At 41.8% G+C, this 18,122-nt stretch overlaps 1 protein-coding gene across 8 annotated transcripts in view; it reads right to left on the bottom strand.

The window, feature by feature from the left end:
* Positions 1–18,122, bottom strand: part of CADPS2 (calcium dependent secretion activator 2) — a 318,752-nt gene that overhangs the window by 149,742 nt on the left and 150,888 nt on the right. For all 8 annotated transcript variants that reach the window (XM_064446439.1, XM_064446493.1, XM_064446432.1 and 5 more), the window contains exon 7: positions 9,690–9,801. In XM_064446439.1, the coding sequence (XP_064302509.1) occupies positions 9,690–9,801 (112 nt within the window). The remainder of the gene's footprint in view (positions 1–9,689; positions 9,802–18,122) is intronic.

Genomic DNA, 18,122 nt, shown 5'->3' with positions numbered 1-18,122 from the left:
AATTGTGAATGACTGAAAATGTTTCTCTCCTGGGCTTAAAATATGAGCGGTCAAAAGATATGAAGATATGAATATCATTCAACCACTTAACTAACCATCATTGATTGTGATTCAGTCATTTTAAGTACACCTGAGCCAAACAGTCAATCCAGCCATGCAACTATTAACTCTCTATCTTTGGCATACGATCATATCTTGTTTTAAAGGTATAAAAGAAAAGCTGAGTTGTCCACAATACTCTGAAAGCTTGAACAAACCAAACTTGGGACAGTCTTGCTTTCTCAGAGCAGATAACCAAGCTGAAGGTTCAGAGTCAAAACCGCTATGCAGAAATACCTCCTATTGGTACTCCCATGTTTAGATAAAGCCCTCAAGCTAACCATCCCTGGCCACAGTTGTCCTGTTGTCAAAAGAAAATGCAGCCTTCCAAAAGGACCAACGAAGCTAGGGGGTAAGCAGACTGGCAAGCCATGAGCACGCTTGAAAAAAATCAAGAATCAAGATAATCTCTACTTTCTCCCCCATCCCAACGCTTGCGGCTGAGTTCAGTTTCAGCCAACTTGTTCCCTTGCATCCCAGCTGCTCCCCCTTCCCATGCCTTACTTCCACCCAAAAACATGATATTCAAGAGTTGAACCCAAGCGTTGGAGTTACCCACTCTTTCGACCCAAGTGTTTTAAATGAGATTGATTTTATAAGTTGGGGTGGTCAAACACACATTTTGAGATCTCAGAACTCGGGCACCAGACCTTGGTAATCACGGTATTTCTGAGCAGTCTATGCTGAACTTTGGCTCACTGTCACAAGCAAAAAAGATGAAAGTGAAGAAGATCTGCACCTGCTCCTTAATGCCCTGGCTGAGAGGCAGATGACACTTATGCTATTACAGAAAACTCTTACCTCTCCTTCAGTACAGCTCACATCACACAGCCTTAAAGAAAATAAAGATGCAGCCCATCAACAGTCTCTTCTTCATAACTCAGCCTGGGCCATCTTCAAAAAGCAGTCCAAACCCTCAGACTGTCCACATCCCCTTGGAGATGCCTGATGCCTGGGGCTGCCCTGGTGTCCCCCTTCCTGCCCTGCTCCCTGCCACCCTGCCCCTGCTGCTTCTGGCACCCAGCTTCCAGTCCTTTCTTCAAACTGCATGGTCCCCAACAGGAAAGCCAGAAGATTTTATGAGACGAAGGAAATTCCCATGCCTGATGTGTTCTTCCAGAACACAAACGGTGCTACAAATGATTGCTTTTTGCCATTGACCAAACCCACATTTTCTGTTTATTTTATTCCATCCCTAGGGTGAAAAATTTTAGCCTCACCACTTCAGGTCTGACTAAGTTACAGGCAGTTGAGAACTGAATCTTATGTCACATGGTCTCAATCATAAGCAGTATTGCAAGCTCTGTTCAGAACAAATAATACCCTCATGGTCATGCAAGAAACCCCGTGGTGAATTGGAGAAACTAAGTTCTCCAACCCCTGTGCTCTACCAGAGACACTTCTAACTCAATTTGTGATTATCTAAAACTATGAAAACCAGCAAGTGCCCGACACATAAGATCATATGCTCCCTCAACTGCATTTGTTGAGGCTTTCATCATGCAACAGGACTAATTCATTCTATAGAAGGCTTTTTCTTTCATGTTTTAAAATGTAGTGATTTGAAAAGATGCCAGTGCAAGCAGATAGGACAGGCAAATTTTGTATTATGAAATAAGCACCCATTATTATTTGGCATATGCAAATTTATGCTGCTGGTCATTGTCTTAGCAACGAACATAGGAACATTTCCTGGTTAAATACGCTCTGTTTTACTGATTTGAGAATTGTGTATAGACCAAAAATTATTGAAGCTGGTTTAGGATAGGAAACAGATGACTACAAACAGTGTACAAACCCTTTGATGTTATGTTGTTTGTGTAACTCTGGCCGCAGACTTACTTAGGGGACACTTACCTGTTTTTGACAGAAATGTCTACTGCCTCCTCTCAAGTCACCTTGTCCCCTAACCTGACAGTTTGGAGCTGTTCTGAGTGATATCAGCCCCTTGCCCAAAGACAGGTTAATGTCAGAAAGACAGAAGCTGCTGTCGGTGTGACAAGAAGTGAAGTTCCCTCAAACGCCCCAGCAGCAGCCTGCCAAGCACAGCACCACACTCGTGTCCTCTGAGCATTAAGTCATGATGCACTTTTACCAGATGGATGAAGCAAAAGAAACTCAAGGGAAGGGACAATGTTGGAGGTAGAAGTGGGAAAAGGAGATGGCTTATGAGTATTTTACACAAGCTCCATCGTGTCACCTATTGAGTGATCTCTTGCTTTTCAGCTATGATTGTATTACAGCTGAAACACTGAACAAAGGCTCCGGGTAACAGGTGGTTAAAAAGAAACAAAAATCAAACTGAAAAACTGAAGAGGCGCACGGCGAAAGGGCTATCTACAATACTGTTGTTGACAAAGAACCAGGAAGATTTGCAATTTATGCAATCAATGGACCTCTGCTGATGCTGCCAGCTGAACCCTTACCTTAATAGATCTTAGCAATTGATAAAAGTTGTCTCTAAGTCCCTCCCAAGCAGCCTGTCCCCCAAATCTATGAGAGAGCATGCCTGAATGAAAAATATCTCAAGAATTTCTGAGAGAGGCTTTCTCAGAGAAGCTACTGAGAAAACCCCTGCTAGTGTGGAAACAATAACTCAGCCAGACATAGCAGGGTGCTGCCAGGCAGACTGCTCAAGGAGCAAGAGAAAAAGGGGGAGTGGAAGCAATCTCTTATCATTTTCCAAACTTAAAAAAAAAAGACAGAAAAACTCAGACCTGCAAAACCTCAGTAATTTCAAAATGTGATGGAGAAACACATTCCCCAGGATGGCAGGCTTTAAATTAACATATTCACAGTACAAAATTGTCTCTGCTCAGCAGCCCTTCGAACGCAGCACAGAAGATAACCAATGTGCCCAGTGCAGCCGGCATTCAGAAACTAGGCAATCATGCAAGTGTGGGTACCTAGCCAGTAGAGCTATTTTATAACGTCTTTAAATCAAACCCAGAGTAATAGCACCGATGAAAAAAAATGTAACTGCACAGCTAATTATTGCTGGCTGCAGCTGACTGTGACAAGCAGGTTGTGAGACAATAGTTCCCTTTTAATTGAATAGTCAGAGCGACAGGGCTGAAATATTCTTATATTCAAGAAGTATCAGCAATCAAACACCACCTGCTGCTCTCACATTGTATTCACATGTGTGCTAAGCTAGCACAATGGCTGTCACTTTGAATTACTAGGTTTGAACATCTTCATACACAAAGTACTGAACAAGGAAAAATGGTGTCAGATCCCTGAGTTTCAGAAACCACCAAGCTGATTTTTCAGAATTATTTACTCCAAACTCTGAAGGCTTCTTCACGCTTCCTCATTTGTTGCATGCACAAATGCAAACATCAATTCTGCCTTCTGTATGCACATACAAAAATTACTGAAGCAGCCAGATCAGTGTTAGTCACATAAGAACTGTGCCACACATTTCAGATATTTGAATAAAGTAAGTTCTTAATATTTCCGTATTAGAAGAAACTTAGCTTCAAAAACGCAGTCTGTCTCACTTTCTAGAAGTTAAATTCAGTGGTTCACTGTATGGGGAGGTCTGCACAACTGCAGAGACAGACAGCAACTCCAGAAGCTCACGTTCTGCAGAACCCAAATCCACATAACATCCTTTCCCTGCCTGTGCAGTACACGTCTCCATTTTTTCTTTCAGTGGACAACTGAGTTTGTCCAGCTGTCCGTCAGTCCGTGTAGAACAGAGAATAAAGGTTAAGATTTGGGTTTTGTTTGAAGACACTTAAAGCAGTCAGCAGGGAGCCAGAAAAATATCCCCCAGCAATCAAAATCTTCTCTCAGCATTCAGGATTGAATTTATTTTGGTTGTTTTATAGAGAACAAGAGCAATGTCAGACAAGTGACACAGTAAGTACTACTTCCTGTTGGTTAAATGCATCTTAAATGCCTTGAAGGGAGAAGATGTTAAGTACAGACAACAACCCTTCTGTCACTTGGTGCTCACCTGGTGACTTCTGCAGCCCCCAGCCTCTGCTTCCCAACAGGGAGTATATTAAGATCTAAGTATGGTCTGCCCTCTCTACTGAAGCAAGATTCTGCATCCCTTCTGCTCCAATATGAGCTAATTACTTCTGGAAATCAGCAGTGTCTCCTACTTAAATTGAGGAGCTGTAGTACTGTCATACTGAGATCAGGACCTACATCTTAAGTTCATGTGTGAGAGACTGCTATGCGCTGATGGGGTCAATGGAAACACCTTCTCCCCTGCAGCTCTGGGGAAACCTTTGTTGCTCCTCATTTCATACCTTAGATCTGCTTCCATAAAAAGCTGATCCCTTGGTGGCAGAAGAAACCCTTTGGTATGTGATGGAAGTTCAAAATTCAAACCATGTAGCTAGAGCCACCTTCTATTTCTAATTATAGATTAAACAGAACAAAACCTTCACAATAACCACAGGGTATGGGAAATGCAAACTTCAATAATGTAGAAAAGTGGTATCAGGTCAAGACACATGCTTTGAAGAAAGTACTTGATAGATGAGAATTAATGTCCACAGAAAGCCTACCTCAGAATGGGCAGGTCTCAGCTGAATTTTCAAGTACAGAAAAAATACCAGCAGAAGTATCTTCAGACCTTTTCAGAGCATAACAAACCTAGCGGAATCAGCTGCACTCCTGCAAGTCACTGCAGTGTACTGACCAGGCATAAAGTTGCCAAATTTTATTGGAATTAAACTTATCCAGTGGGATCCTGCATCCACCTGTTACCCCCCAGAGAGTACTGACAGAGCTGGCAGAGGAGCTTGCCAAGCCACTCTCCATCATTTACCAGCAGTCCTGGTTAACAGGAGAGGTCCCACATGACTGGAGGCTTGCCTGTGTGACACCTATATTCAAGAAGGGCCAGAAGGAGGATCTGGGGAACTACAGGCCTGTCAGCCTGACCTTGGTACCGGGAAAGGTTACGGAGTGGTTCACTTTGAGTGAGCTCACCAGGCATGTGCAGGACAACCAGGGGATCAGGCCCAGCCAGCATGGCTTCATGAAAGGCAGGTCCTGCCTGACCAACCTGATCTCCTTCTATGACCAGGTGACCCGCCCTAGTGGATGAGGGAAAGGCTGTGGATGTTGTCTACCTGGAATTTAGTAAAGCCTTTGACACTGTCTCCCACAGTATCCTCCTAGAGAAGCTGGTGGCTCATGGCTTGGATGGGCGTACTCTTTGCTGGGTAAAAAACTGGCTGGATGGCCGAGCCCAGAGAGTTGTTGCGAATGGAGTTAAACCCAGTTGGTGGCTGGTCACGAGCGGTGTTCCCCAGGGCTGGGGCCAGTCTTGTTTAATATCTTTATCAATGATCTGGATGAGAAGATCGAGTGCACCCTCAGTAAGTTTGAAGACAACACCAAGTTGGGCGGGAGTGCTGATCTGCTCAAGGGTAAGAAGGCTCTGCAGAGGGACCTGGACAGGCTGGATTTATGGGCTGAGGCCAACTGTATGAGGTTTAACAAGGCCAAGTGCTGGGTCCTGCACTTGGGTCACAACAACCCCATGCAACGCTACAGGCTTGGGGAAGAGTGGCTGGAAAGCTGCCCAGCGGAGAAGGACCTGGGGTGCTGGTTGACAGCCGGCTGCACATGAGCCAGCAGTGTGCCCAGGTGGCCAAGAAGGCCAACAGCATCCTGGCTAGTATCAGGAATAGTGTGGCCAGCAGGAGCAGGGAGGTGATGGTGCCCCTGTACTTGGCACTGGTGAGGCTGCACCTCGAGTACTGTGTTCAGCTTTAGGCCCCTCACCACAGGAAGGACATTGAGTTGCTGGAGCATGTCCAGAGAAGAGCAATGAAGCTGGTGAAGGGTCTGGAGGACAAGTCTTATGAGGAACAGCTGGGGGAACTGGGGTTGTTTAGCCTGAAAAAAAAGGAGGCTGAGGGGAGACCTTATCGCTCTCTACAACTACCTGAATGGAGGTTGTAGCAAGGTGGGTGTTGGTCTCTTCTCCCAGATAACTAGCCATAGAACAAGAAGAAATGGCTTCAAGCTGCATCAGGGGAGGTTTAGATTGGATTTTAGGAAAAAATTTCTTTACTGAAGAGTGGTCAGGCATTGAAACAAGCTGTCCAGAGTGGTGGTAACATCGCTATCCCTGGAAGTATTTAAAAGACGTGTAGACATGGTACTTCAGGGCATGGATTAGTAGACATGGTAGTGTTGGGTTGACGGTTGGACCTGATGATCCTACAGGCCTTTTCCAACCTTAATGATTCTATGATTCTATGATCTTTTGAAAGGCCACCTTAATTTAAATCTCTCAAATTTGAAAATGAAGACATCGACAACAAAACAAGACTCTGAAAGCTAAAATGTACACCATGAGTGTACACCGTACTTGAAAATTATTTTCTACAAATTCTTTCAAATATTTTCCCAAACTCCCCTGAAGCTAGCAACCACTGCTCCCAAATACTCTGGTTAAACCACAGAGGAAAGCTGGCAGATTCCCCCTTCTCCTGAGTTGAGCATCTACCACCACCACCTGGAAGGTGTCTGTCAGCAACCCCTGGTATTGCCAGACGTGGGAGGTGCAGGAGGACAGACCAGACACCCAAACAGGCTGATGCACAGCCAGCATGCCCTTTTTTATGTTCTTTTCCACTGCTAAGGACCATGCTCTGTGCATAAGGTCATTGTGGGAGCTTTATCTTTTACTGACATATCTTTTACAGTAGACATTTTTTTTGGCAAGGATAGGGGCCGGACATTTCTGGTAAATTAGGAATGGATTATAATATGTAAAATCAGTGTCCTGCTTTCCAGCAGGTCAGCCCCCAACATGTACCCGTGCATGGGGTTGTTCCTCCCCAGGTGCAGGACCTTGCACTTGCACTTGTTGAATTTCATGAGGTTCCCCTTGGCCCAGCTCTCCAGCCTGTCCAGGTCTCGTTGGATGGCAGCACAGCCTTCTGGTGTATCAGCCACTCCTCCCAGCTTGGTGTCATCAGCGAACTTGCTGAGGTTACACTCTGTCCCTTCATCCAGGTCATTGATGAATATGTTGAACAGGGCTGGACCCAGCACAGACCCCTGGGGAACACCACTAGTCATGGGCCTCCAACCAGACTCTGCCCTGTTGATCACGACCCTCCAAGTTCTGTTCTTCAGCCAGTTCTCAATCCACCCCACTCTCCTCTTATCTAAACCACACTTCCTTAGCTTGTCCATGAGGATGTTATGGGAGACAGTGTTGAACACCTTATTGAGGTCGAGATAGACAAGATCCACTGCTCTCCCTTCGTCGACCCAGCCAGTCACACCATCACAGAAGTCTACCAGGTTGGTCAAGCATGATCTCCCCTTGGTGAATCCATGTTGACTACTTCTGACAACCTTCTTTTCCTCTACATGCCTGCAGATGATCTCCAGCATGAACTGCTCCTTTCTGGGGATGGAGGTGAGGCTGACTGGCCTATAGTTCCCGGGTCCTCTTTTTTGCCCTTTTTGAAGATTGGAGTGACACTTGCTGTCTTCCAATCCTCGGGCACCTCTCCTGTCCTCCATGACCTTTCAAAGATGATGGACAGTGGCTTGGCAAGAACATGACCAGCTCCTTCAGCATTCATGGGTGCATCCCATCAGGGCCCATGGATTTGCAAGGATCCAGTTTGCCTAGTTAATCTCTAACCCAATCCTCCTCAACCAAGGGAAAATCCTCCTTTGTCCAGATTTTTTCTCTCTCTGGGGGCTGGGATGCCTGAGGGCCATTTATAGCCTAATTCTGGTACAAACTGCCAAACCTCAGAGCATTTGATAAAAGCATGCAGACTTTGCCGAAGAACAACAGGAGAGTAAGAATCAGCAACAGAAACAGGAGATTACACTTTCCTCCCTCTCCTTTTATATATCTTGCTTTGCCTCTGGGAAAGCTGGGTCAGATCCCATCCAGCAACAGGGCAGTGACCTCAGCACTAGCCCCTGTCAGCTACCTAGTTTTATTTTCTCTCTCTCCCCTCACCACTCCTAACCAAGAAAGGAAAAGTATTACCTTCTTTAAACTGGTTTGCCCAGCTGACAAATATAGATGTGTCAGAAGAAGGCCAGGAGTGGGAAGGGAGAGGGGGCAGGAAAAAAACACAAACCAAACCCTCTGGGGCCACAGGATACAGTTAAGGCAAAAGCTATATTCAATATTTCACATTTGAAATGTTTGAATCCTTTAAAATAATTTAAAATCTTTTTAACCCCTGTCCTAGAAACTCAGACAAGCTGCAGCATAAGAAAGCAGACCAAGCCTATACTTGAAGTTTGGCTCTTTAAGGTTGCAGACCAAGAGGATCCTGCTAACACACGTAATTCTTACCCCATTGATTCTGTTACTGTTTCTTTCCTTCTCTGACTCCTTGTCAATCACTATTCTGGCCACTCATCACAATGGCCACAGAGTCCCTTCTCCACTGCCCTGTACCTTGGCATTGACCTTCCTTTTTTCTTCTTTGAAAGGACTGAACAAGCAGGGACAGAGAATAAACTTGTCTGCATTTAATACCACTATGCAGTTCCTCTAAGTCCACCCTTCTTGTGTCTCTTTTTGTTATTTTGAATCCAGATATTACTGACTCTGGTCTGATCAGCTGCACTCCTGCGGATCCTCTGTATCTGCCACAACACCTGCCTGGCTCCTGCCAGTGTGCTACCCCTACTGGAAATCTTCCCCACACAGATTCCCACCTTCACCTCAGCCATCCTTGCCCAAGTGACCTTGGAGGCCTCCTAGAAGGACATGAGAGGACACAGGAAGTAATACTGGGGATACAGTCCTGATCTTAACAAGTGACCCAGTATGTGGGAGAATCTGTCTTTGTGTAGCTGCCAGCACTTAGAGGACACACAGTTGGGAAGAGCAGAGCTCTTCCCAGCAAGCTGTCCTTGCTTGAATAAGAAACAGCCATGACTCTGAATGCAGAACTGAGCGTTAAAACGTGAGCTATCCTCCATGCGTTACACGTCAGAGGGGAGAATTTCAACAGGAGATGGGGCGGGGGTGAGATCTGCAGAATTCCTCTGCGTCATTCACACTACCCTCCTCTGTCTATGACACCTTGCACTCCTAGTCTAAGATTTTTCCTAAGAAGGATAAATGATCCTGCCAAGATAGGGAAAATGTGAAAAGGGAAGGGAATTTCATACAGTACAAGAGTGAGAACTCTTATTTTATCCTGACATATTATCTCCATCGCTCCTTCCTCCCTCATCCTTCCGCCACTTTAAGTCCTTCCTTCCCTTTCCCCAATCATTTGCTCTATTTATTACATGCCAAGTCTTCTCTCACTTCACTCCTAATTTGAACAGCTACAAGCATTAGTAGGTCATGTAGGAATTAAAAAAAGTTTTAAACAAGACAAAGAGAACCATCATGGATCCCTGATGCAAGTTTCTGAAAGGCAACCCAGGTCAACATATTATGTTTTGAACACTGGAAAAAGTCACCCTTAAAAGAAAAAGCACTCTTTGGTACAGCTGCAGCAGAGCAGGTGCTGTGCTGAATACCTTATACCATTTTATGGCATGCTTTATCAATACTCGCATTTCTATGCATCATTTCTCACATAAATCTTGTTTCTACACATAATACTCACTCTTCCCAGTTCTTTATCTTCAAGTGCCAGCACCCCAGTGCTTTCTGTAAAGAGTTTTACTTTGACAACAGGCCGAGGGTGAGTAGTGGTGAAATCCCCTTGAGTTCCCCATCTGCAATAAATAATAGAACAGAATTTAACTGGGGCAGAGGAGAGGCTTAAGAGCGATAGGACTGTAATATTTTCTACAGAATACTTATTAATACGTTACTAGAACTTAATTTCCAAATTTTTGAGGGGAGAGAGCAAGGAAGTACATTTTTAAGCATCCAAAAATAAGCTTTTCTCTGTGATAAGACGAATCAGGGGTTTTCTATACGACTTTTTAGAAAAATCCGTAATAAATTTTTTAATGGCAAAACCTAAACAACTGAAATTATAGCCTTATAGGAGAAAACAGAATCAAGCAAGAAAACAAAGGAGGAGGAGAAAGGGGGGAAGTGAGAAAGGGGGAAAGGGAAGAGAAATTTTTTTCTATTAAGCATATTATTAGGTTCACTATCTTGTTCATACAAATCAAATTAATTTAGCAAAGAATCATAGAATGGTTTGGGTTGGAAGGGACCTTAAAGATCACCTAGTTCCAACCCCCCTGCCGTGGGCAAGGACACCTTCCACTAGACCAGGTTGCTCAAAGCCCCATCCAATCTGGCCTTGGACACTTCCAGGAATGGGGCAATGTGTCAGTTCAAAGAAAAAAAAAATTAACTTTAGGTGAACAAACTATGCAGAAAGTAAGAGACTTGAACACAGAAAACTTTTTCGTAAGATGTTACAACTTAGTATAAGCATGTAGGAAAAATGCAAACACAAATGCAAAAGCTGTGAAAAATTATTATTTATGAGGGTGACTATAGCTCTGCAAGACAATTACTGCCACATGGCTTCATGCTTTTAGAGAAGCTAAATTAGGCTGACAAACTTCTCGCTCTCAATCTCTTATCTCAGTTAAGACACTTGGTTTGTCAGCCTTTTCCTCCTCTGTGTGCCAGCGGTACAAAAAAAGGAAAGTTACACGCATTAGATTGCAGCTTCCTCTGACGAGCTATTCCATTTTCCTGAACAATTGCATGGTACTCATTGCATTGATGATGCTGATTCTGATTATGCTACTAGGCTCAAACAAAATAGAAAAAGTGAGCCCAGCTCCAGTTTCTCTTCATTTTTTTCCACTACTTGAGATATTATGATTAGCAGACACTAAGGAAATAAAGAAGATAGGTGACGTTAAGAGTATGCTTTATAAAAGGATGTATTACACAAGCTAAAATCTTAGGGGGCCTTATTTACAAAAAGCAGTATTTTTACTTTATGTTCAAGAATAATTTACATGAACTCTCCATTGTTGGATAATGAACATACAGTAGCAATCCTCCAGCAAAGGGATGCAACAGATAAAAGAAAATCCTTCAGCTAACATCAGTTACAGACTTCAAGACAAATTCTGAATAGTAATATGCAACCAAACCCAAAAAGTTTTAAGAAAGCAGAGGTTCTGTATAAACCTGTCCTACAGATGGCTGAACACATGCCAGACTGCAACAAGGAGGTTCAATGAAAATTAACTGAACCTTACATTACATTCTGTCTTCTTTGCTTTGTCTGGATTAGATAGATACTCTTTCTGTCTGTCACGGACGTAGCCTCAGCCTCAGTTAAAGTGGTAATTGAAACAGGGACTCTGACAAGAAATTACCTTCCTGAGAGGGAGAAAACCTGTTTTGTAATCTGATGATAGATGCTGCAGTCGCAGGACACAACAATGCCTAGCACTGCTGCTCTTCCCCGCGGCAGTCCCAGGGGTAGGTTTTGTCACAATACAGAAATGAGATTTCCAAGGCAAAAGCATCTTCATAAAAGATGAGGTAGTCTCCCCCACCCACTTCAGGAAGAATGCTGCCTTGCAATCACAAACACAATCTAAGCGCTTTGTTAGTTGCTCGCTCTCTCTCAGGCACCAGGATAATTTGCCCCTGACTTCCAGAAGCCTTGAACTGTGCACATCACAATGGATAGGACCACGCAAATAATCAAGAGAAACTCCTATTACAGTAACAAAACAAAACAAAAGCCTCTCTACAAAGACCTAGAGCCAGCCCTTACAGACAGAAGAAAGGAAATCTGAAGAAGTCATGTTGACTAAAGAGAAGAGACCCAGCCTGCTCAAGGAAGAGAGCATCACCTGGGGTGATTCTGCAAGCTGAGCAGCAGGTATGCTCTACAGCATGTGCAGGGGTGTGGGCACCCCAGCATCTGGCTCGAGGACCTCCCCAGAAATTGGTACAGCTTTCTCTGGAGACACATACCCAGGCTCCATTTCTGCAGGTCACAGCAGGGAAGGATGGGGCACACATGAGCCTTGCCCAGGGAGCCTGGCAGAATTTGCGTCTTCTCTAATTCAGATGCAAAATGACAGACTGACGTGGATGGAACTAACACTGGGTCTTCCACCTCTTATTGACACCAACATAGTACTGGAAAACCTCTTTAACGTCAGATCTGATTACTATCCTTGAATGACAACTTTCTCCCACCCCTTTTTCCATCTGCAGCAGTAAGTGAAAATCCTGGGTTGAAAAGCAACGGTCTGAATCTATTCCTAAAGCTTCATGCCCATGGTGGAAATATTCCACGCATTGATCATCATGCTCCTTGCTGATCAGGACTCAGCTAACTCTCCTAGCCTCTTAAGACCAAGTCTCTGGAAGTGAATTATGCGGCAGAGCAGATGGTCACAGATTTTACTGCCTAGACTTTAACATCATTCCTCACAAAAGAAAGAGCACGTGAGGAATCATGTTCTGTTAGAAAAGGCAAATTCACAATTGTATTCTTTAACATTATGCTTACTTGCGGGCACCCGATATTTCTCCCAGCTGCCAATATTAGAGCAAACTACAGAAGGCTCATTGCTTATCTTCCTTATTATTCCTTGTGGATTACTAGAACACAAGCCCTGTTTCTCTGGAGCTTTGTGTTGTTGCAGAGTCATCCCTCCTCCCACTGTTTGAAATCAGAAGTTGGGAGAAAGCAGCCAAAATAGAAGTGGTATCATGTTCATTTTAGTTTGCTTCTTCCAAGAATGAACATGGGTGTGAGAGACCCAATAATCCAGGCAGAAATTGAGTTTTTCTATACCCTGTACATTTAAAAGCACATTATTATGTTATTATGTACGCTATTAATGCATCAGGCATTAACTGAAGCGGAAATCAGAAATTACAGCGTAACCAAAATACGTAATATTGAACTCCCAGCTGTAGGCTAATCCATATGAACATTGCTGCTAATAACAACTTGCAATTCGCATTTTAGTATTTTGTCAGTCTAAAATGAAATGTAGTAATAAGAATGGTCTTACTGTCTGCATTTTGCACTGTCAGCACCCACTAATACACTTTTGTCTTGTTAAAAATAAAGTTCTGAGCTGTAACGCTTGTGCCATGAATATAAAAAGATACTGGGCACTCAACATTTATTAAGGGTGATCTAAAGCATGGGATAGACTGAGTAAAGCATGCAAGTGTACATAAGGTAGCCTATTTGGAAATACACTTTACTGTTCTGAAAACAAACTATATTGGCGCTCAAGATCTGTTAGCTTTCAACTTTTTTTTTTCCTAGTTATTTCTTTTATGACACCTGCTCATATTCCATTCCACAAATTAATGTTTTTTAATATGTTTTAACTACCAAATGTATGTAAACAATGGAAAGAGCAAATCAGCCGCTTCGATGCATTTGGAGAAGCCGTTGATTTAGGAATATCTGTCCGATGATTTTTGCTAATGTGAACAATTTTGGTGATGAATGTGTCAACAAAAATTTTGCACTTCCCACCTAGAAACAAGTGTGGATCTCAGGCAGTATTCATATTGAGTTAAAAAAAAATTCCCACTATTACCTTTTTTTAAAATCTTGCTAGAAAAGTAACAATAATTTCAGTGCTAAATGCTGCAGCATCTCTCACTGCACTGACAGCTGCAGCCTGTGCAGCATACTTGAGACCTCTAAACCCACCAACTTTAAGCCTAAAAAAAAAAACATCCTGCCTCTTTAGGCTCTCAGTTTGCCACAACTGTTTCCTTTGCATACACATTTTTTCTGCTTTCACCTACTCATTCTCTTTACTACAAAAACTTCAATGATTTGATGTTCGACCATCTCCAACCATAAGCCCCAGTCTTTTCACCATATTTACATTTCTGTCAGGGGTACTTGGGCTGATACCATAATCATTGGCAGAGTATTTTACCAGCATTGCTTTCCCTTCACTGCAAAAGTACCCACTACCAGCAAGGAGGCGGATGTTTATTTCAGGTAAAGATCTATCACTGTGTCACAGAACCCGCTCTAGGCAAATTTACTTTTTCTACTTCATTTTGGAACACATTTGATATACTGGAAATGGCACCAAATTGCTCTCTCAGGTTTTCCACTCTAATCACGGTCTCTGTTAGTAAAAACTTTTCTTTATGAGATCTTAAATCTCCAGTCTTACATGGGAGTGAATGTTATAGAATTTATTATTCTAAGCAAACATCTAGAATTTTTATTTTAGCACAGTTTATTGGAATATTTTCTTTCTGACAAAATATCAACTCTGCAGAATTTTGGACCATCAGGACTTGATTTTCCTCAGCACTTAGGAAATCTTCTCCTTTTTGCCTTTTTGAAACCAATACCAGAGTGTCTCAGTCTGTTTGGTGCCTCCTTTTGCATCTTTCCAGGTTTGATTCTTGCTTTAGAACTACTGCACAAATCTACCTCAATAGATTTCTTCATTCTTCATTAAACCACCATAAGAGGTCTTCTAGAAGAGTTTTGTTATTCCCTATCCATACAGGGATGTGCTACAGAGCTGGAATGAGCAGGAAGACCTGCCAAAACCAGTTTGTTAGGCAGCTGCTGCTCCACAAGTCTACAAGATTTACTGGCACTTCCTCTTTGCACATCTTGGAGCTTGACTGGAAACACAATGTTCGGGTCTCCACAACATCTCCGTGTCTCAACTTTCAAGAATCTATACCAACTTGGTTGTTTTGTTTAGAAACTGTGGAAAACTAGGTACCTATGATCTTCAGGTTAGAAATCATACTCACAGGGCAAGTCATGAGATGAAAGTCCAGGAAAAAACCATATAGATGAGACTCACAGCACCCCCTGACACATCTGTCTATATAGATACTTTAATTTAATTCAAAACACCTTAAATCCAGGGCTGACAAACATTCTGTTGTTAGCAAAGATGAAATGTTGTATATTACTAACTACAACTGCATATATACAGACGGAGAGAGAGAAAGTGAGAGAGAGCAGTGCAAATTACCCCGCCGCGATCTGACAATAAATCTTTAATTTGATGAGGAGGCTCCATTCAGCCAAACAAAATCCATACTTATCTGATTTTGGCTTTTTTACTGAGATTCCCAAAGAGAGTATTAGTTGGTATTAACTGCTGCTAGTTCTTCTGCACTAATAATTGGACATATATCGTAAGCATTTCCTTTTCTCTTATGAGCAACGAAATACCCATTCATTTGGCAATGACTGACACTAGAAATCATGGCCTTAATGCTAACAGTTGTCTCATACAACCCAAAGGCGCGTTTATTTTCTCCCTTTTGCACATCTTACAAAATAATGCTAATACTCCAGCTTCTCCCATTAATGAAAGTTTGTGAAAAAGGATGTTGAAATGTTACTGCACAACCAAGAGAAGTTTATTATGCAGCATCAAGGATTTAACAGGGCAATGATTATTCCTTATATGCAACATTACCATCACTATTTTATTCAATATATATTTATGTATATATTCTCAATTACATCAGTGGGATCTGGAATTCAAGTTTGAAACCACAAGGGAAAGAGTTTGTATGGTTGTACTTTCTAAAATGCTTATAACGTGGTTTAGTTGCCAATATTTTTCTTGCAAAAAAAAATAATCTACATTTTCTTATTTCTCTATTTGAAAATTACTCATTTATTCTGGTGGAAGTACAAGAAGCATAATTTCCTCCATCAGAGCAAGCACATTAAATTGCAGCTGAAAGGCAATGCATAAAGAAGGTTCTAAACAAATCATAATGTCCTTTTACAGTAGAAGCACAGACAAGCCTGCACTCAAGCAAACTAAACTGTGAGCTTGGCCAAGTATCTTGGCCATTCATCACTAACTTCATCTAATCTTTTATGTGTCTTGACTCTGCTCTTCCCTGTGTTACTGTGATTCCACTATTTTATGTGGAGATCATGCTGAGACCTACAGATTCATTGTTTTACATTGTTTTACAAACCCTACTACAGAAACACTGATACTTTGCATAAATACTTTCAGAGCTGTCAGGTAGTAAAGGAGCATTACAATAGTAATGGTTTAACCCTGAGGTTGCCATAAAAATCATCCTAAAACTACAAAATATAGATATGAGAAAGATGATTTCTTCTACAGAGATGGAAGACAGTAGGAAGAAGTACAGGAAAAAGTGAAATTTTGGTGTAAGGAAGTCACAAAATTGCCTTTAAGTGTCACCTTTGATTCCACAGGGTCTACCCTACTGTCCCTTACTTTTTCTTTTTTATTTCTTTCACCATTTTTCATTTATTTCCATCTATATAAGCACTTTTGACTCAGCACACCAGTGGTTTGAAATGCAGACTAACAAGCCATCTCTTCAGAACTTCCTTTATAGGAAAGTTGGGTGTTCAACACAAGCTGCATACATGAAGTAGCCCGGTGTTCAATTTCTGAATGCATCGTTGAATCACTATCTGGTATAATCCCTCAGAAGCAGTGAATGTTTTGCTTGGTTTTTTTTCTGTGGATTCAGCAGCAAAATTAAAGGCTTTTAGGCTGGTTACAAAACATTGGCAATATCTTCTTGGAACTCTGCTCGGAAGAAGTGAAAGCTCTGAATTGGATCCTTACTTCGGGAACAGCAAAGACACAGTGTTTTGATGGATATGCTATATTTTAGAGCCCCTTTACACAAATAGACTAATATGAAAGGGAGAAAAGGATAATCTGATCATATGGTGTTTTTTTCAGGGTTTGCTTTTGGTAAAAGTACTAACTGTTTTAAATAAAGGAATTAACAGAGCTCAAAATTACAAGCCACTTAGAGCTAATAATGAGCTAGACAAAATTATTTATTTATTTTTAAACATAAAACATTATTAATATCCGAAAAACATTACTTGTAAAAAAGCCCACAAATTCGTGAAGAGTTTTTCTTTAAAATAAAAAAGTGTCTAAAACAAACTAGAAAGAAAAACCAGAAGAGGGGTTCAATGCATAATAAGCAACTAAGTAAAAACACTCATTTAGGCTTTCTACACTGAAAATGAGAAAAGTGCACTCTAACACTCTAGACTGCTGTTATGACAAGTATTGTCATCACAAACATAAAACAGTATGAATAAATTATTACTTAGTCTTGCTTTCCCATCTCATTTTCAGTACAGGCAACCAAGACAAGTCAGGGTGAAGATTTTCAAGGGTATGTAACAAAACTGACATGCTGCCAGGCGCTGAGAACCATTGCTACATATTGTGTGAAGAATTCATGAGAGGCATTAACTCCTGTTTCCCACTCAGTTTCAAACCCAGCTAGGGGCTGGTGATGGACACAAAGGCAAGACATAGTCATTCATGCTTGCGAAATTTCTATGCGCATATTTACTTCACTTCTGCCTGGAAAAAGATAATTATGAATCCACCACAACATTGTTAAAAGTTGCAAATCCTATTTATTTCATGGTATTTAGTATTTGTGTGACACTTTAAACCTTCAAAATATTGTGCAAATGTTGATAAACTGACAGTACTTTGATGAAGCAGATAGATGTCATCTCAGTCTAAAGATGTGGGAAAACAAATCACAAAATAGATTGACCTATCTGAGCCTGCACAGTCTATCAGGGAAGACCCAGGAATCAAATCAGAAGACTTCAGTACTCCATCTGGCATCACACCACTTCTCTTTTACTCTGAAACCCCTTTTACTCCTCTTTCTGACTCCTACTGTTCTTTTCAGCTGTCCACATCGTTCTGCCTTTGTTTCTGCTGTCCTACTCTCAATCTGCTGGTATTGCTTTCAAGTAGGCACATTAACCTGTAGACTCACACCTTATATCCTACATAGTTATTAAGAAATTTCAAGATCTATACATTTTTTTCTTCACCTCTTCAGTGGACTATTCTGTATTCTAAAAGTATGAGACCTCTTGACACCTCTGAGGATCAATGCACATATTAACAGTGACAGCAGAGTCTGCCCATGGCGGGGTGAAAAACAGTTTTCTGAGTGTCATGAGCATTTGAGATGTACAAAGTATTCTTAGCCTGAATAGGACTCAAAAGCAAAAACATCTTTCTTTTAAACCCTTTTCCTCCACTTTTCCCTTCACCCAAAACAACAAAACAAACTA

The sequence above is a fragment of the Phalacrocorax carbo genome, chromosome 1 (genome assembly GCF_963921805.1).
Source record: "Phalacrocorax carbo chromosome 1, bPhaCar2.1, whole genome shotgun sequence".
Lineage (NCBI taxonomy): Eukaryota > Metazoa > Chordata > Aves > Suliformes > Phalacrocoracidae > Phalacrocorax > Phalacrocorax carbo.
This window is presented reverse-complemented; position numbering and strand designations above follow the sequence as displayed.